We start from the raw sequence: 17,716 nt of genomic DNA, 5'->3' as shown, positions 1-17,716 counted from the left end.
ATTACCAGTACGATACAAAAATAACAAAAGAGGGGGAAAATCCGGTTACTTACTCTGGCGGGCATGTTGGCATGGGTGGGGGGGTATTCGTAGTAGGCCCGCATTGACTCCATTATCATTGACCCTCATTATCAACCATCAACTGCAAAAGAAAAAAAACGAATATTCAGTCATCTGTAAATTTGGGGAAATCTAAATGTGTCAATAAGGTCCTCTGATACACGAAGTATAAGGAGTGAACAATAGAGGTCTCTGGTTTAAACATGTGAGCAATAAGTAGTAAATAAATAACTAAATACAGGAATAAATAAATAAATAAAAATATATGGTTGGGTGAGGTGGGAAGCTTTGTTTTCTGAAGTTCCCCACCCACACGTATCACCAAATTCAAAAAGAATTAGGGAAAATGAAGAAATGTCTGTAAATCCAATTAATCGCACTATTGGCCATGGAAAGTCGACAACTGACAGAGGAACGTCTTTAAAAAGGAATGACTCTGATGAAAATCTAGACAGATACGCTGATGACACTTAGACTGAAAATAATGTCACGGCACAAAAACCATCTACTGTTTTAAATCAAGGCGACTGAATTTAAGTAAATTGGGTTTTCAGATATAATTTGCAAGATCTAAAATAATTCTATTTGTCAGTACCTTACCTCAGAATGTAACTGTTAAAATTCAGGGGCAGAATTAAAAACTAGCTAATAATGTACAATGTTCAATCAGCTCACTGACAAGCCTTCTATGCGCATGATATACAACACTAATGTATATGGAAATTTACACACACACACAGACACACACACACACACATATATATATATATATATATATATATATATATATATATATGTATATATATATATATATCATACAAATATATATATATATATATATCTATATATATACGCCCCACATATATATATATATTATATATATATACTATATATAATATATATATATATAACTCAATTAAACTCGTGAAATTCTAAGCAAAAACATAGCCGAGATTTCTCATAAAAAACCGTTTCAAAACTGTACTTAAATAGGAAGAGAATAAAAGCACCGGTTTGAGATGAATAGGCAAAGTGGAAAGAGAGTGAAAGTAAAAGTACCGAGACTGTTCTTCAGGCTCGCGATCTACAATAGATCTTTTGCCGGACGGTAAAAACGAGCCACGAAGGTTAGGGGGGTTAACGCACAGTTGATCGACTGTAGTATTCGTAAAACACACACACACACACATTTGCCTTCATAGCTAGCATCATCAGAATGTAACTTCATTATGTAAATACTTACCTAGTATACAGTATGTTTTTGCGGATAATCTAAAGGTTATTTATGAAAGCTACATAATTAAAACTTAAGACATGACTTCACAGGTAATTCAGGATTAACTTTACAAACGCAAATAGAGACGGAAGAGGGTATAGAATTTTACAACTACGAACATACACACGATTTGCCGACGCTTCATCACAGTCGGCAAAATAAATGTAACTGAGTACGATGCCTTTCCCTATGGTTCCCCGGATGAGATATACTTAGAGCTGCAGCTTCGTCTTCTAAGGATATATATATATATATATATATATCTATATATATATATATATATATATAGATATATATATATATATATATATATATATATCTATATATATATATATATTACACACAGACATATATACATAGAGCTACAAATGTCCTTTAATATCTAATTCACTCTACCGAAGGGGAATTTTATTAGGCGATAATAGAATTGTCGGCGCCCAGGCGCGAACCTAGGACACCATACAAATCCATGAACGTCAGTAAAGCTTTTACCCACTAGACCATACACACACACACACACACACACACACACTCACACACACACACACACACACACACACACACACACACATATATAATATATATATATATATATATATATATATATATTTATTTATATGCTTTTTCATCTGCGTACATGTTTTTATCATTCCATGCTTAAGGTTTAAGTGAGTATACACCATTATGAATTGCTCGCCACACACACACACACACACACACACACACACACACACATATATATATATTATATATATATATATATATATATATATATATATATATATATATTATATATATACACGTATGTATGAATGTATACATGACATGGCCAAACCATCACTATTTCCTTTTGCATCTCCGTAATATCCTAACAGTATCATTTCAAATTCTGCCCTGCCATCTGACTCTCTATATTTTCTTAGAGGGGTTGTTCCCAAACTGACATAATCTTTTATTTTTTATATATTGTAGTTTAACTATGAAAGCATGATTATGTCCGCATAACAACAGTTGGTGCTCCACTTGTGTACACTGTAATCTTATTTTCGTAAGTGAATTCATGCTTCAGTCCATATCCTATTCATCCGCCCACTGTCTAACTAGCCTTGTTTAGTCTTTCACTGTCCTCATTACTTCTGCTTTTCTGTGATTTATTTTGAATTCCATTTCCCTAAATGTATGATGCATTCTATTTAGTAAACTTTGTAAATATTTAAAGCAGCATCAACACTGGTCACCTTTCTGTGTACATTACCTTTGACTTTCAATTCCAAATCATCAGATTTTGTTTAAGTTCATAATCTGTAAAACAGTCCAGTTAGCAGACGAGGTGTCATTTCAGTTTCAGTAAAATCATCACAACAGTGATTTCATTATAACCTGGTCTTGATCATAACCTCATATTTTTTGTTACTGATTCCCTTTAAAAACTGTTAATTCATCGAGCATCTGGAATATCAATCACATAATACTCCTCCACCTCCTAGGCATTTTCCTCTTTTTCTTTTCATCCGCCCTGGGTATTTCATTATTCATTCTGTGGGCTACCCTAAGACCCGAGACAATCCCTGAACATATGGGTTTGTCGACAACATCAGCCTGCTCGTCCGAACATCCTCTCTTTTATCTTCTTGGTCTTCGTTAGACTTCACTATCTTAGGCTTGAGAACTTAACACTTATCTAAAACTATACAATTACAATTTGCTTTATAAATTTTAATTGTATATTTTTAGATAAGTATTTTTAGTAATTTGAGTTTATTATTGTAATTCTCAGCTTGAAAATAGCCTGATCCCTGAAACGTCACTTTAATAAAACTACGCCAATATGAAACGTCTGCATTGAAACCCCTCCGGCTAAATATAATATAATCAATATGTATATATATATATATATATATATATATATATATATATATATATATATATATATATATATATATATATATATAAACGAAATGAGGAGACCAGGAAGAGAAGGTAGTGATGGAAAGAACTAAGGGGAAGGAAAAGAAAAAACCAGAAATGTCTTAAGCAATACTTTTCAGAACATCACAGGGCTCACCCTAAAACGCGAGTATGATTACAACATGCAACACGGCTTTTACCTTACAATGGCCAGTCTTGCGAAACCAATGAGTGAGTGAGTGAGTGTCTTGTTGCTACATCACCGTCTTACGTTCCGAGCGAAGAACTTTATGGGGAATCTGGTCAGGTCGGGTCAGGTGAAGAGGTTCCTTGTACTATCGTGAATCTTGATTGAGCACGAAAGAAGAAACAAGATTCCCAGTGGCCTCAAAGGCATTGGCGAGAATATTTCTGGGATGTCTTCATTCATCTCCATCATAATGGTTGTAATTGTAAACTAAAGAACTGTTTATAATTTTAATAAGTGAATGATTCGGAACATCCAAGATAGGTGAATATTTTGAATGAATGCAAACGAACTTACATTTTATTGAAAGCGATATATCATTTAAAGCATCACAATGAATTCAAACAAGTCAGATATTTTTAATAACATTTGCCAAGTCACTTGACGGAAAGGTTTCCAAAGCCACAATGTTGGTGAAATGCATTCAAGAACCAGGTCTATCGACCCAAGTGAGGAGATTCGTGAACGGGAATCACGATCTTCCACTTTCGTCACCCTTATTATTGCAGCCATCATACAGGAAGCCTAGCGCATTTTACATACACATGCCAGGCTCCTTGACAGCATTTTAATAAAATGATGCTTTACGGAGTTATTTTCTTTTTGAGTCAAAGGTATACGTGATACATACACCATGCTTCTTTGTTGTTAGTTCGGTCTTGAAGAGGTAAGAAAGACAATTATCCCGTAAGGAAAGGACGCTAAACATAGACAAATAATAAGACACAAGTGTATAGAAACTAAGGAAAGAGGAGGGAGCAGAAAATACCAATCACTGGAAGTCAAGGATAAGAAGCAATAGATGAACACGCAATTATAAGACAGATGATCCCTTCAGAGCAGATGAGCAAAGATATTTCCTTGCAGAGGATTACGGTAAATTTAAGGGAGAAATCTCTCTCTCTCTCTCTCTCTCTCTCTCTCTCTCTCTCTCTCTCTCTCTCTCTCTCTCTCTCTCTCCCCTTTAACGCAGTACTGATAGCAAAGAAAACCAGATGCCATAATGCGACACAGAATGATATATTTTTTTGGCAGTTACCAAGTAAATGCCCTTCCATTTTCATTCCAATCGATGAAAAAGACATAGGAAGAATTCATTCAACTGTAAGATCAATAATTTAAACAGCTGTATGATCAGCAACTAAACGGGATTCACGAGTCTAAGCGTTACGTATTGATGTTGCCGTGCAGACTGTAGGAAGGGCATCGTTGCATAACCTAGGTTCAAAGAGGAGGAGATTACGAAGAGTTCATAAGAGTAAAGCCGAACTTATAGCGACGGATGAGCCCTACCAATCAAAGAGGGCACAGCAGGTAGCGTCGCTCTTAATCAACCAGCATTTTAATCGGTAAAGAGCATATTGTATTTTATTGTTATCAATGAACAATCTAAATGACTCTTTCCGCATCTACTTTCAGTGACTGTTGTACTCGAATGTGGCTGATTAAGTCTGATAATGTATAATTGGGTGTAATTACAAGACACCCTGATATATCATATATATATATATATATATATATATATATATATATATTTGTGTTTAATTACAGGACACCCTGATATATATATATATATATATATATATATATATATATATAGATATATATATATATATATATATATATATATATATATATATATATATATATATATATATATATATCTATATATATATATATATATATATAGATATATATATAGATATATATATACATATATATATATATATATATATATATATATATATATATATATATACAGAGAGAGAGAGAGAGAGATTTTTCTCCCTTAAATTTACCGTAATCCTCTGTAAGGAAATATCTTTTCTCATCTACTCCGCAGGGCTCAGCTGTCTAATAATTGCGTGTTTCAGCTATTGCTTCTTTTCCGTGACTTCGCGAGGAAACTGCCATTCAAGGACACAAAACCTTGTGATTTTGGAACTCGTTTCCACCCAAACATTGCCAAGTCACGGCTGTTACAACTGCGCTAACTTGAATAGAGGCAGAGGCACAAATCTGATAATAATAATAGCGCTGTCACTTTTTTCGGATACTGAAGTCCTCTCACGGTCATTTCATTTGGCTTTCCTTAGAATCGATTTGCTAAGAGAACTTCTGGTCTGTTTCGCTCAAGGAGTACTGAATTGGAAATTTAGTCCTCTCCGTCAAACCACCGCCTTCCTATTTTCCTTACAGCAAACACTCAAAAATATACGAAAATGTATTCTACTGATAACTCTCCATCTTATTTGGTGACATAACAACTTACAGCCCATTATAGGTTCTTGGACAGAGTTTTGAGCACAAGCGCATATTGTCTTATTCCATAAACAAATCGACCCTCCTTAATTTATGAGCGATGAGCTAGATTTATCAGTATGAAAACCTGTGAAATTAACCCTGCAAACAATATTGCGCACCCTCTCTCTCTTACTAGAGTCTTACATACACATTTATGCGCATGTGTCTGCTAAGGGACGAGCATCTGGCCATACTTGTTTCACCTGTAATAAGTTAGTTGCCGAGACACTATGCTTGTGTCAAATACTTCAAGAGAATGGCTAACTTCAGACGGCAGCACAAAACATCCACATCAGTCTATCGAGATGAAGCAGCTGCATCGTATCCCAGAAGTGATCTGTTCTAGAGATGAAATCCCGGTGAGGGGATTCCTGATTGATGGTGGGCAAGAATCTGACCATGCAAACCATTCCCATGATTTCCGTCCACGATTGATACATCGTACCAACCCATTCCTTCGGGTGCCCAGGCCACTGCAACTTTCTATTTCATCACATCTCCCTTTCATTTTCATTTTCTCACCTTCCATTTCTTCTGGAGACAATTTCACGACGAGAAAGCGAAAGTAAGGGAACCGAAAGCCCTTAACGCTGCCTTCAAACAAGCCCTTTCGTGTCTCGGCAACCCATCAGACCTGATTTTTTTCCCAGGCGGTCGGGCTAATTCATATGTATTTTTAACTCAATCTCGCAGTTGAGTCTCAGTGCTTCATTATTTGGATAAAGTTAATGAACAACCCCAAAAGCGATTGCAATCCGAGTCGTGGGTGACTGCATCGCCTCAGAGAAAAGGTCTGCACAAAGACGGACTCAATTTTCCTGAATGAGACACAAAACCTTCACTTAAAACCAGAATTAATGGAGTCTTCTATTGATCATGACTAAAACAACATGGTGTCACAGGTCACCGGGAAAATACGTATGGCGACCTGGAGGCAAATGTGTATCAAGAGCAGAGGTAAAGAAAAGAAGAAACCTTACAGTCAAAGGAAGTCAACAATCCACAGCTTGTATATGAAGTGAACACGAAAAAAAGAAATTCGTCAACAAGCAATTTCTGAAGAGGCAGTTCTTATTTTATAGTTGTGCAAATATGGATGTAAGCATGTCCCTATTAGCGAACTATAATTAAAAAGTAAACACAATAAAATGAAAATAAAAAAAACAATATTTTGGGGGTTTATAGTATTTGTTAGCCTCTGTAAGCATCTTGAATGAGATATTAGTAATACTCTGGTCACTTTATCGAAACTGAGTTATTTTGCTGAACAATATATGTTAGGGATTTTGAATTATGATAGCCTCTACTATTCTTCTTTGTTCGTTAAATATCATGAAACGAATAAGAATGATTCAACATCAGTTGAGAAAAAAAGCGACAAAATAAACAATAACTCAAACTCAGTGCATAAACAACTCCGCTAGTATGACTATAGCATGTAGCAAGTCATACCACCTACAGGAGAAAGGTGATGGGCGAGAGGGAAGAGGGGGCGGGGGGTGGGCGGTTCGGAGAGGCCTGGGGTACCTTCCAACACACTAGTTTAATCTGATATGGCGCGGTGCTTTATGCTATACAGCAACGCCTCACATAAACCTTTCGAAAACCCTGACACCTGTCCTTGGCAATTACTGCAGCTTGCCAGTGTCCTTTTCTGTCCCTGAGTAATGGTCTCTTATTAGTGTTGCTGCTTCGTCTTTTCTCTTCTAGGCAGGAATTATGATCATAGGCAGTTCACCTAATTCACTCTTCCCGATCGTTTGCTTGCAGACGCAAGACAGTATCTGTCATTTGTTTTTAGGTATGGCTATTGTCGTGTAGAGCAGAGGTATAGTGTGGAATCCAACATACTTGGAGTACTTGTAGTTCAGCTACTGCATCTTTCTCTCTTACTACCAAAGTATGGAATTTCCCGCCTGCTCTTATTTTCACGCAAATCAAACAACGCCCCCCCCCCCCCCCCCTTTTTAAAAGTCTAATCCACAGGTACTACCTTGAGGGTTGGATCATACTCTTCATTCCATTTCTGTTGCTTTCCTTCATGGCGGGTCAAGTATAACCCTGACTTTGAACTATTTCTGCTTTTAGTGCAGAAACTTTCAACGAAATTCAACATGACACCTTCGGAAAGTTTTCCTTGCCATCCTGCCAAAAATATCAAGTCTGGTTTTTCAGTTATTCGCGCTCTCAGAAACTAGCAGCCACCTTTGCTTTTTCCCTCCGTTTCCTTTTAGACCTGGATGACTTAAGGCATTCGTTTGCTGATCGCTTTTCTGTCATGATAAAAAAAAGCATAGGAACACAGAACACAGTAACCTACGAACCTCATCAAATAGTTCTAAACATGTCTATTTGAAGTAACGCTAAATGAACGTGCCAGTGAGCTTATTTAAATCACACAAGGAACCTTGAGCAGACTTATTGTTCATGACTTCATTTTGAGAGAGATAAAGGCCTTCGTCAATGACAATGAGAGATGCACCGGAGGTTAGCACTAACTACTGCATCATTTAAACACGCTGTCTAGAACAAAGTTCAAATTGTCTTGAAATTCATTGAAAATTAAGAGACTCTGGTTTTCACAAAGGCAGTCGCATGAGCACATACAAAAGATGACTGAAGGGATTTTGGCATACAATATATATCCACGTTACAAAGGTTTATTATTATTATTATTATTATTATTATTATTATTATTATTATTATTATTATATCTCTCTATCACAGTCCTCCAATTCGACTGGGTGGTATTTATAGTGATGGGGTTCCGGGTTGCATCCTGCATCCTTAAGAGTCCATCACTTTTCTTACTATGTGCGCCGTTTCTAGGATCACACTCTTCTGCATGAGTCCTGGAGCTATTCAGCTCTAGTTTTTTCTAGTACCCTTTTCAGGGATCTTGGGATCGTGCCTAGTGCTCTTATGATTATGGGTACAATTTCATAATTATTATTATTATTATTATTATTATTATTATTATTCAGAAGATGAACCCTATTCATATAGAACAAGCCCGCATGGGCCACTGACTTGAAATTCAAGCTTCCAAAGAATTTAGTGTTCATTAGGAAGTAGTAACGAAGGAGTAATGTTTGTCCCCATCTGTGAGAGTATATTTGTGTCCGTAGGACTTCCCGAGAACATACAGACATTGTGAAAACACTCAGTAATCCTCGCTGAGAATTAATATTTGAAGCGACATTAAATACAAATTTAACGATTCGGCACCAAGGGCATCCTCTCACTCATTGAAACCACAGCATATTTTGTTACTACACTAATATACGTATTATCTAAATAAAACAGGAACTTCCAAAGGGCATATTTGTTTTACAAATGAGTCGTCTTCTTTACAGAGGTAAGTTCTCTAATGAATGCTATTCACTACGTAATATAACAATTACTGAGTAAAATATTTACTACACAGGTTTCATATATAATATATATATTATATATATAATATATATAATATATATATATATATATATATATATATATGTATATATATATATATATATATATATATATATATATATTATATATATATATATATATATTTAATTATTGTTGCGGCCATCACAAACGAGCCTCATTTTGTTAAACCCCGAGGGTTTCCCATTATGTCTGCAAGTTCTTGTCTTCGGACACAATATTTTTAGTTGCATATTACCCAGAATACCGGATTTATGCGATGTAAACCCTACTTAGCCCAAAGTGCAACTCTTCCAATAGAGATGAATCGTAAAAAATGTTACTGATGATAGAAAACACATTTAACCCATAATACCTTTTTAATATGAATTATAAGATTACTAATATCTGTTTAATCTTTTTGTTTTTTTAATTCATCCATATTTCAATGTACCGCAGTTCTTTTCCGTTGGTCCCTTTCTATTTAAATGAGCGTTAACAATAACCATTATAATAATTAATGGATATGCGGTTATCATTTAATAAAGACATTAAGATATAGTTGCCGGAAATATTTTCCAGATAGTTTTCCGGAAAAAACCGGAAACCTCATAAAAACGCTCCAATTAATACCTCTACTCTTCTTATTCTTTGAAAAAAAAAAGCACGGAAACAATAGTGCTACAACTAATGACTGCCGTCGAAGTAAAGAAAAAGACGCTGTTGTGGTTTATCAGAATTGAAGCTACGCGTATATTACGTGTTCTCAAGGTCCTCTTGGGCGTTGTAATGCTGTCGTTTCCTCTACCAGTAATTAGCATCGTCGACACCTTAAAGAATTCTTGGCAACGCAGGAGTCCTTAAAGACCTTTAATTGCGGAAAATTATACAGATTTTCTCTGAAGCTTATACTATTTTTCAACGTTTGCAGTTGCACATAGGATCACTCTTGTATGTATATGCATGTAGTCCTAAACACACGCACACATAGATGTATACATAAATGTATATATATATGTGTGTAATTATATTTACATACGTACATTTACATAAACACACAAAGGGAGCCACGCATTTAAGACAACACTTATACTCTGTAAAAGTGAAGTCAAGCCGGGATTACTTTAGTGCTGGTATGTATAATACGATTTCTTCAGAGCATACACCGCAATGAACGTCCGATGCAACCTCATCATAAGATCTTGTATTACATGAAAAAGAACAAGTTCAGGAACCACTCTTGTGCCCCCAACCTCCTGACAACGCCACAAGAATGGGGGAGAACTGAAGAAAACGAATGTTACAGCTTGAAGCAAACATAAGGAAAAGAATCCCATCAACCAATTAATGAACTTTCCATAACTGCCGTCTACAGGAGCTGCACATTTGCAGTGGCAGCTAAGGAATGGAATATAAAATCTAAGCCGAAAACCAAGCGCTGGGACCCATGAAGTTATTCAGCGCTGGAAGGGAAATGGACAATAATACGGTTCTGGAGGCGTAACAGAAGGAAAATATCGCAGTTGCGCTTTGTAACAATTGTCAGAAGAAGGTGGAAAGTACGAAGGAAGAGAATATAAACGGAGGTACAGTAAAATAAAGAAATGGGTTGCAGCTATGGGGCCGAAGGGACGCTGCAAAGAACCTTAAGTAATGGGATCACCTGAAGAAAAGCGACCCCAGCACACGCTGGGGTCGCTTTTCTTCAGGTGGAAAATACTGGGGTCGCTTTTCTTAAGTTGAGGAATTAACAGGGGCTACAGTAAGGCCGTTGGCGGAACGGCGCTTCGCGCCTTATCCGCATATTTAAAGATTCTTGGCAAGCTCGGTACGTTCTGGCAAGAGGTAATGTTGCGCTGCACGCCCTAGCCACAGGGGTTACAGTAGGTTTGATTATTTTTGTACTGAAATTGCAAGACAATACGCTTTTAATTAACTATTGATTGTTTATCTAAATTTGTGTTTTTAACAAATGTTTAATAAAGTAGTTTTTAATGAATATATATCTATATTTTTTTCTCATTTTTTTCTATAATATTATGAGCTAAAGTGGGTAACCTGAAGATTGGAGACACCAACAAGCAGGGGTCGTTTATCTTCAGGTGGAAAATATTCGGGTCGCTTTTCTTCAGGAGGAAAATGTTGGGGTCGATTTTCTTCAGGAGAGGTATTAGGGGTCGCTAATCTTCAGGTGATCCACGTAATACCTACAGTCCACCGTGTACTGAGGTGACATCGGTAGCTTATCCTAGATTTGAAAGAAATAGTATAAGGAAGATATGATGAGATTTAGGAAGCAGTAATATTCATCAAATTCCAGACGGATCATGAAATCGTGTTCCACTTCAGCTTTTCTAAATGAACGACAAAGGCATCAGACCAAGTCATTACATAACAACCACTTCACAATGAAGTCGTAAAATCAGTAAAGAATGACGGCGACTACAAACATGTCATAAAAAAGTACGTGTTATTAATATAAAGCAACTGTGTCCAGTTCTTTGTTCCTGGTTGATACAAAATTCAAAATGTTATAACTTACATTCTATACCTGTGTGATAACGTTTTTTTGTAAGCAAGACATTTCTACCCATGTAGATGATAAAATATGAAGAACAGACGTGCATTATTGTTACAGAAATATTTAAACAGGTGGATAAGCCTATTAAACCTCCATTTCTTACTTAGGAGCGTTAAGCATTAAATGGCATAGATTACAGGTCTACAAATTCTACACGTTATACAGTCCCCACCTGCATAAAGTATGACTCCGAAGGTTAGAAAAACAATTTTAAGAACAGTGAATAAATATTCGTGAAGTTGTGAAGCAGCAGTTCAAGCTTCATTAGTTTTACTTCCCTTATGCCAAATACATCTCTGTAACTTGACATTTTTACATTACACATCCATATGAATGAATGTTTGAATGAACGTATTATGTATGTGTAGTATACACACACACACACACACACACACACACACACACATATATATATAAAGAAAAATTGTTAATGGACCCTTGCATAACTTATTCGTGATTTTACAATTCTCATAAAACTGGGGAAAAAAAGCCTTCATCAGTGTTTTTTCTTTTTCCGCACTCCACCTCACTGCCAGAGGTGTTCAAATGTTTTTGCCCAGAGTTATATTAGTACAAATCCGCAGCATGCAACTTTTACTCAGGAAACCAACTTTTGGTTAGACTTTATATCCTCTATTCCTCGGGCAATTCAGGTAAAGGCGACTTTCTTTTGAATTCAACATACCTGTTGCCTTCGCTGATCGAGAAACAGGTCTCAAAAATTTCCAAGTGGATGTCAGAGTCAAGCAGCCGAACACTATTTTGCGATACAGCAATAAATACACGTTTAGCAGATCAGACACGATATGCAAGTAGATTGATGTCCGTGGAAAACAGAAAGCACTATTTCCGCCAGAATGGGGTTAAAATTGGTGAAAAAAAGTAAAGAAACCGACACATGATGGCTGCCCTTAATTCACAAGTTTTAACGATCCTGGAAGATCTGTACAGGGTCTTTTAATTAAAGACATTGCAAACCCGCCCCTTTCAATCGCTGAAAGTTGCATGATTGTGAAGATGTAATATTTGCTTCCTATCTTTCAAGCACGCGACGGGTTTAAATAAGTGAGTTGATACTTCAAGAATGTATAAGATATCCCTACCTCTTCCTTTTCTGTTAATCAAAGAACATTTTTTCTGTAAAGATAATCAAGCAAAACAAAGAAAGTATGAGATCACGAGACGTTTAAGCATAAATGTAAATACACGATATTCATTGTAAAAATAAAAAAAAAAACATTTAAATCTATAAATACAGATGAAATAATTCAATCAAATTGTACCCATTAAAAAAACATACAGACACACAACACCTAATTATGTAATACAAAATACTACAAACTGGTTGGATATACCGAGGGTAACAGGGATTATACTGAATGAGATACCTTGTCTTGAAAAAAATCACAAAAAGAAACCTTCAATTGCAGTCATGTTTAAAAGGAAAATGACTTTCAGATCGATGACCGTGAATCATGGCAAGTACAAGAGATGTGGAAATGCGGAAAAAGAAGTTTCGTCTTAGCTTCTAATTCGGCATTTGCCGGACAGACAATTTAATTTTCAAAGCTTATTTGAGTGAAATATACTGAAAGTGAGATGCAACGAACTGAAATGGAAGAGGAGGGAAAACGGGAAAACTCTTAAATTAACTTGTACTTTCTAATCTCGCTGATATGCCGTTCAAGCTTATTTCATTTTGTTTTCAAATCAATACATTCGTGCCAGTCACCGCTGATTTCCTACCAAGACTTCTGAATACCCGGAAGCCTCGAAACTTCGACCAATCTGCTATTCTAATAATAACCAGCCACGGATCGGATAAAAGTCGTCCCTCAAGAGAAACGGAAAGTTGGGTTTTTGCCGTCACCACCAGTCTCCATCTTGCTCTCCCCGCAAGCCCCAATTCTTTCTCTCCTCTGTTCTTTTGTCTTCTTCTCTCTCTCTCTCTCTCTCTCTCTCTCTCTCTCTCTCTCTCTCCTTCCGTTTCTTGTCTCTCAAGCCTTAAACTTTCACTTATCTGCCATAACCACATCTTGTTCCTCGGTCTACCAGACTTCTGCAGATTTCTGGGATATTTTTACCCGATTACTCCGTGTAAGCTTTCCATCAATTTTTCTCATATTTGACTTCTTACGGAACAAACCTCCGCATTTCTTTAAATGGTTCTATAAATATATACTACACATTTTAAATGATTACTCTAGTTAAAGAGGTAGTATTACCCGTGCAATTATTATCATTGGATAATTGTCTGTTTCGGTTCTGATACATGATTGTGGCCGTTGATCAAATATGAATACACGTACAAATCAAATGTCTCTCGATGACGATATCAAAAATAATATAAAGCTTAATCCATTTTACCCCTATTCTTCTATGTGCGTATGGAGGTACCTATGTTATTACCAATGATTTATTTTCAATGCTGTTTACAAGATTTCGTATAGCACGAAATCTCAAAATATTCTGATTCATTATTTACATTGCTCTTTTTCCAACTACATATGAAGTTCACTGATCCTGATTAAAACATGATTATAATAAAGATTATTATATTATATTTACGAAGGAAGCACAAATGGACCACAATATCTGCTGATGTTTTTTTGTGAATGAAGGCTACTTGGAACTCTAAAAAAAAAGGGGGGGGGGGAATTTTTGAACTAATCACTTCATAATTACGGAGCCATCGCATACTGCTTAATTATGATCGTCATCAACAAAGCCTCCAACAACCTGCAATGCGAATGCGTCTATGAAATTCCGCAACTCTTGTCCTTTTCTGTGATTTAAAGTTCACAAATCTCACAGGTTCGCCCAAGCAGGTCTGGGTTAACTAGCTATCAGAGTCAAATGAAAAGGTATTATTAAAAAAGAACCATCTGTATAACACGATACGAATGGTTGAAACTGGCAACTTCAGTGCCATAAAACCTCAGTGTCCCTACATTATCGGAAAAAAGATGAAAAAAAAAAACAAAACAAAACAAAGCAAAAAAAAAAAAACAAGAAAAACCAAGGAAAAAAGTGTGCGGCGTACCAGCAACTACTCTTATTAAAAGGAATAGCTACCCTCGGTTACCGATCAGAGGTTTCTATCATTAAACGTGACAAAGAACAGAAAAAGGGAGTCACGTTGATTCTCAAGCACATGTGAATCCCTTTCACCCAAGAACACGAATTCTCATCTTACCTTCCTCTAACTATCCATTCATTCGAAAGTGAGGGTCAAAAGGAATCAATTTATGGAGTTTAAATTCTTCAAATACTCACGGAGATGAGTAAAACTACTAGCTTTTTTTAAATAGAAAATAATACTAACTATAATATACTCATACACACACACACACATATATATATATGTGTGTGTGTGTGTGTCTGTATATAAATTCCCGTGGAGGAACGGCAGTATGTTTGTCTTACTAGCAAGGAAGTCCAGGTAAGATCGGAGATGTCTGAGGTGTTTTTTGTTTTTTAAACTCGCTGGGATAATTGTGCTTGTGTTGTATTTTCGAGATATATATATATATATATATATATATATACTATATATATATATATACAAATATATATATATATATATATATAATATACATATATATACTACATATACGTATATATATATCGTGTGTGTGTGGCACATATATGTATGTATGTATATAGAGTACATATACAATACATGTATATAATCATAAGTATATACATATGTATATAGGTATGTATGTATTTATGCATGTATATGTATGTATATATATATATATATATATATATAATATATATATATATATATATACTATCATATATATATACACACACTATATATATGGGGTATAGAATTGGCTATTCAGCCGGCATGTCTGAAAGGTACAATCGGCCAAAGTGAACAACTGAGCAGAGGGGTAACATAGCTCGGCCTACTTCTGACTCGTTCATGGAAGCCTCCAAACCTTTTACCCATTAATCCGCCCTAACATAGAAGGTTAACAGATTCTGCTGGCGTCAATTAAAGACATGATGAAAAAGCAACAGCCTGGACCCTTCTGGTGGCAATCCCTTCCATACTGGAAAAAGCCGTGGTGTACATATGCGATGATGTGCTTATGTATTCAATTACATACAAATTGCACCTAAACTTAGTATGTATAGGTGAGCTAAGACGCGTTTCGTTAGTGGTCATACTATAAGAAACGAATAACACTAAGTACAACACTGAGCAAAGAGAAAGGCTTAGAACCAGTGTATTGTTATTAATCTCAGCATAAAAGCCCGTGTTTGAAAGAGTAAATGTAAACCAGTAAAAACCACAACCTTCTAAAGTTACTCAGGCTGGAGAAGTTGAATGTCACTCAGTGCTTGAGTAAGGGAGGTCTGATTTTGAAATAATTACCTTGGTCAATGAGAACTAAGATGAAAAATTAAAATACCATAAAATCCTCATCGGAACATTCTTCAAGCTGAGAGAGAGAGAGAGAGAGAGAGAGAGAGAGAGAGAGAGAGAGAGAGAGAGAGAGAGAGTCAAAATCTGTTCTACAAGATATATGAGTACAGTGCTACCATATACTTAACCCACAGGGCAGTGATGTGTTTCAGTTTACCGTAGCTAAGCTGATTCAGCCCTTCGCGATCAATGATACTGTTGTAGTTATACTCTTATCACAGTCGGCTATAATCAATTACATGATAGTTCACAATAATAGCGACAAAAATTTTCGGAGGAGAAGGTAGGTTACGCTTTAGTCTGAAAGATTTTTCTTTGACTGCAGTGCTGCTCAGGCATATCTCTATGTATGATAATACATGACTTGTAGTCATAAAAGCACCTCCACGAACACCAGAAAACTTCCTACTACTGTTACGGATTACTAAAACAACCTCTACAATTAACATTAATAAGCTGACGGACAACAGTGGCATAATACCAAGCAAGAGAAGAAGAAAAAGTGGGAGGAGGAGGAGGAGGAGGAGGAGGAGGAGGAGGAGACGGGAACCAGAGAATACAAATCGAGGACAATGTCCTTCCACAAACTGGTATTCGAAACTCCGGTTCCATCGAGATGGAATCGCTGGTGCTCCTGGCATCACTAGAATTACTGATGACTACCCAGGCGAAACGCCAACCATTAACAGGACACTTCATTATTAAAAATATGCCTGTCTTTGTGTAACAGATTAATGGCCCAATTGCGGTTCATTAGTTAATGATGTACAGATATCTTGTCCTTTTGCCATTCACAGTGTCTTGGTTTGATTTTTAGCTTGTTGGCACTAAGAATCAAAAGAAGTTTTTCATAATTATATATAAAACAATTAATATCCTATAAAAAGTTTTTAATAAGACTATTTTCCACAAATACATTAACTTTAATGACCCATAATTATCTCAGTAACCACCTATTTCTTATCTTTTCATCATTCCGATCTACACACTTCCCTCCAAATGAGAACGAAGAGTTAAAAAATGGACAACAAGAACTTGAAACCATTCCACTCATTAAAAGGCGTATGTGTGTAGAGAGAGAGAGAGAGGAGAGAGAGAGAGAGAGAGAGAGAGAGGAGAGAGAGAGAGAGAGCATTTTTCACTGATAAAAAAAACCAACACTGATTGGGCAGTAACCAAGGTGACCTTAATTCAACCTGCCTGATTCTTGTGAAGGACACAGGGTTTTGTTGCAAGGTTGTTGATCGAGTCCAAGAGTATTTGAAAACTGTCAATACCTCAGCCGGCTCTCGGACATATTTTTCCCTTTTAATTCATTCTACCAGTCTTCTTGCTCCAGACAGTTGAGGATATAACTCTAGGCATTTTAAAGACATTTTTAAACCAATAATTCTTTTACGTTACGTTGTTCTTGGCACTGACGTCCAGAGTCTATACCAACCTAACATACTGCTCACACTCGCTTAGAGGTTGGTTTGTTTTCCTTTT

General features: G+C 36.1%; 1 protein-coding gene across 3 annotated transcripts in view; it reads right to left on the bottom strand.

Moving 5' to 3' along the window:
• LOC135212713 (dentin sialophosphoprotein-like) overlaps positions 1-17,716 on the bottom strand; it is a 250,068-nt gene that overhangs the window by 29,260 nt on the left and 203,092 nt on the right. For all 3 annotated transcript variants that reach the window (XM_064246405.1, XM_064246407.1, XM_064246406.1), the window contains one exon: positions 54-142. In XM_064246405.1, coding sequence (XP_064102475.1) covers positions 54-119 — 66 coding nt within the window. In that variant the 5' untranslated portion in view covers positions 120-142. The remainder of the gene's footprint in view (positions 1-53; positions 143-17,716) is intronic.

The sequence above is a fragment of the Macrobrachium nipponense genome, chromosome 41 (genome assembly GCF_015104395.2).
Source record: "Macrobrachium nipponense isolate FS-2020 chromosome 41, ASM1510439v2, whole genome shotgun sequence".
In the NCBI taxonomy this organism is placed as follows: domain Eukaryota; kingdom Metazoa; phylum Arthropoda; class Malacostraca; order Decapoda; family Palaemonidae; genus Macrobrachium; species Macrobrachium nipponense.
This window is presented reverse-complemented; position numbering and strand designations above follow the sequence as displayed.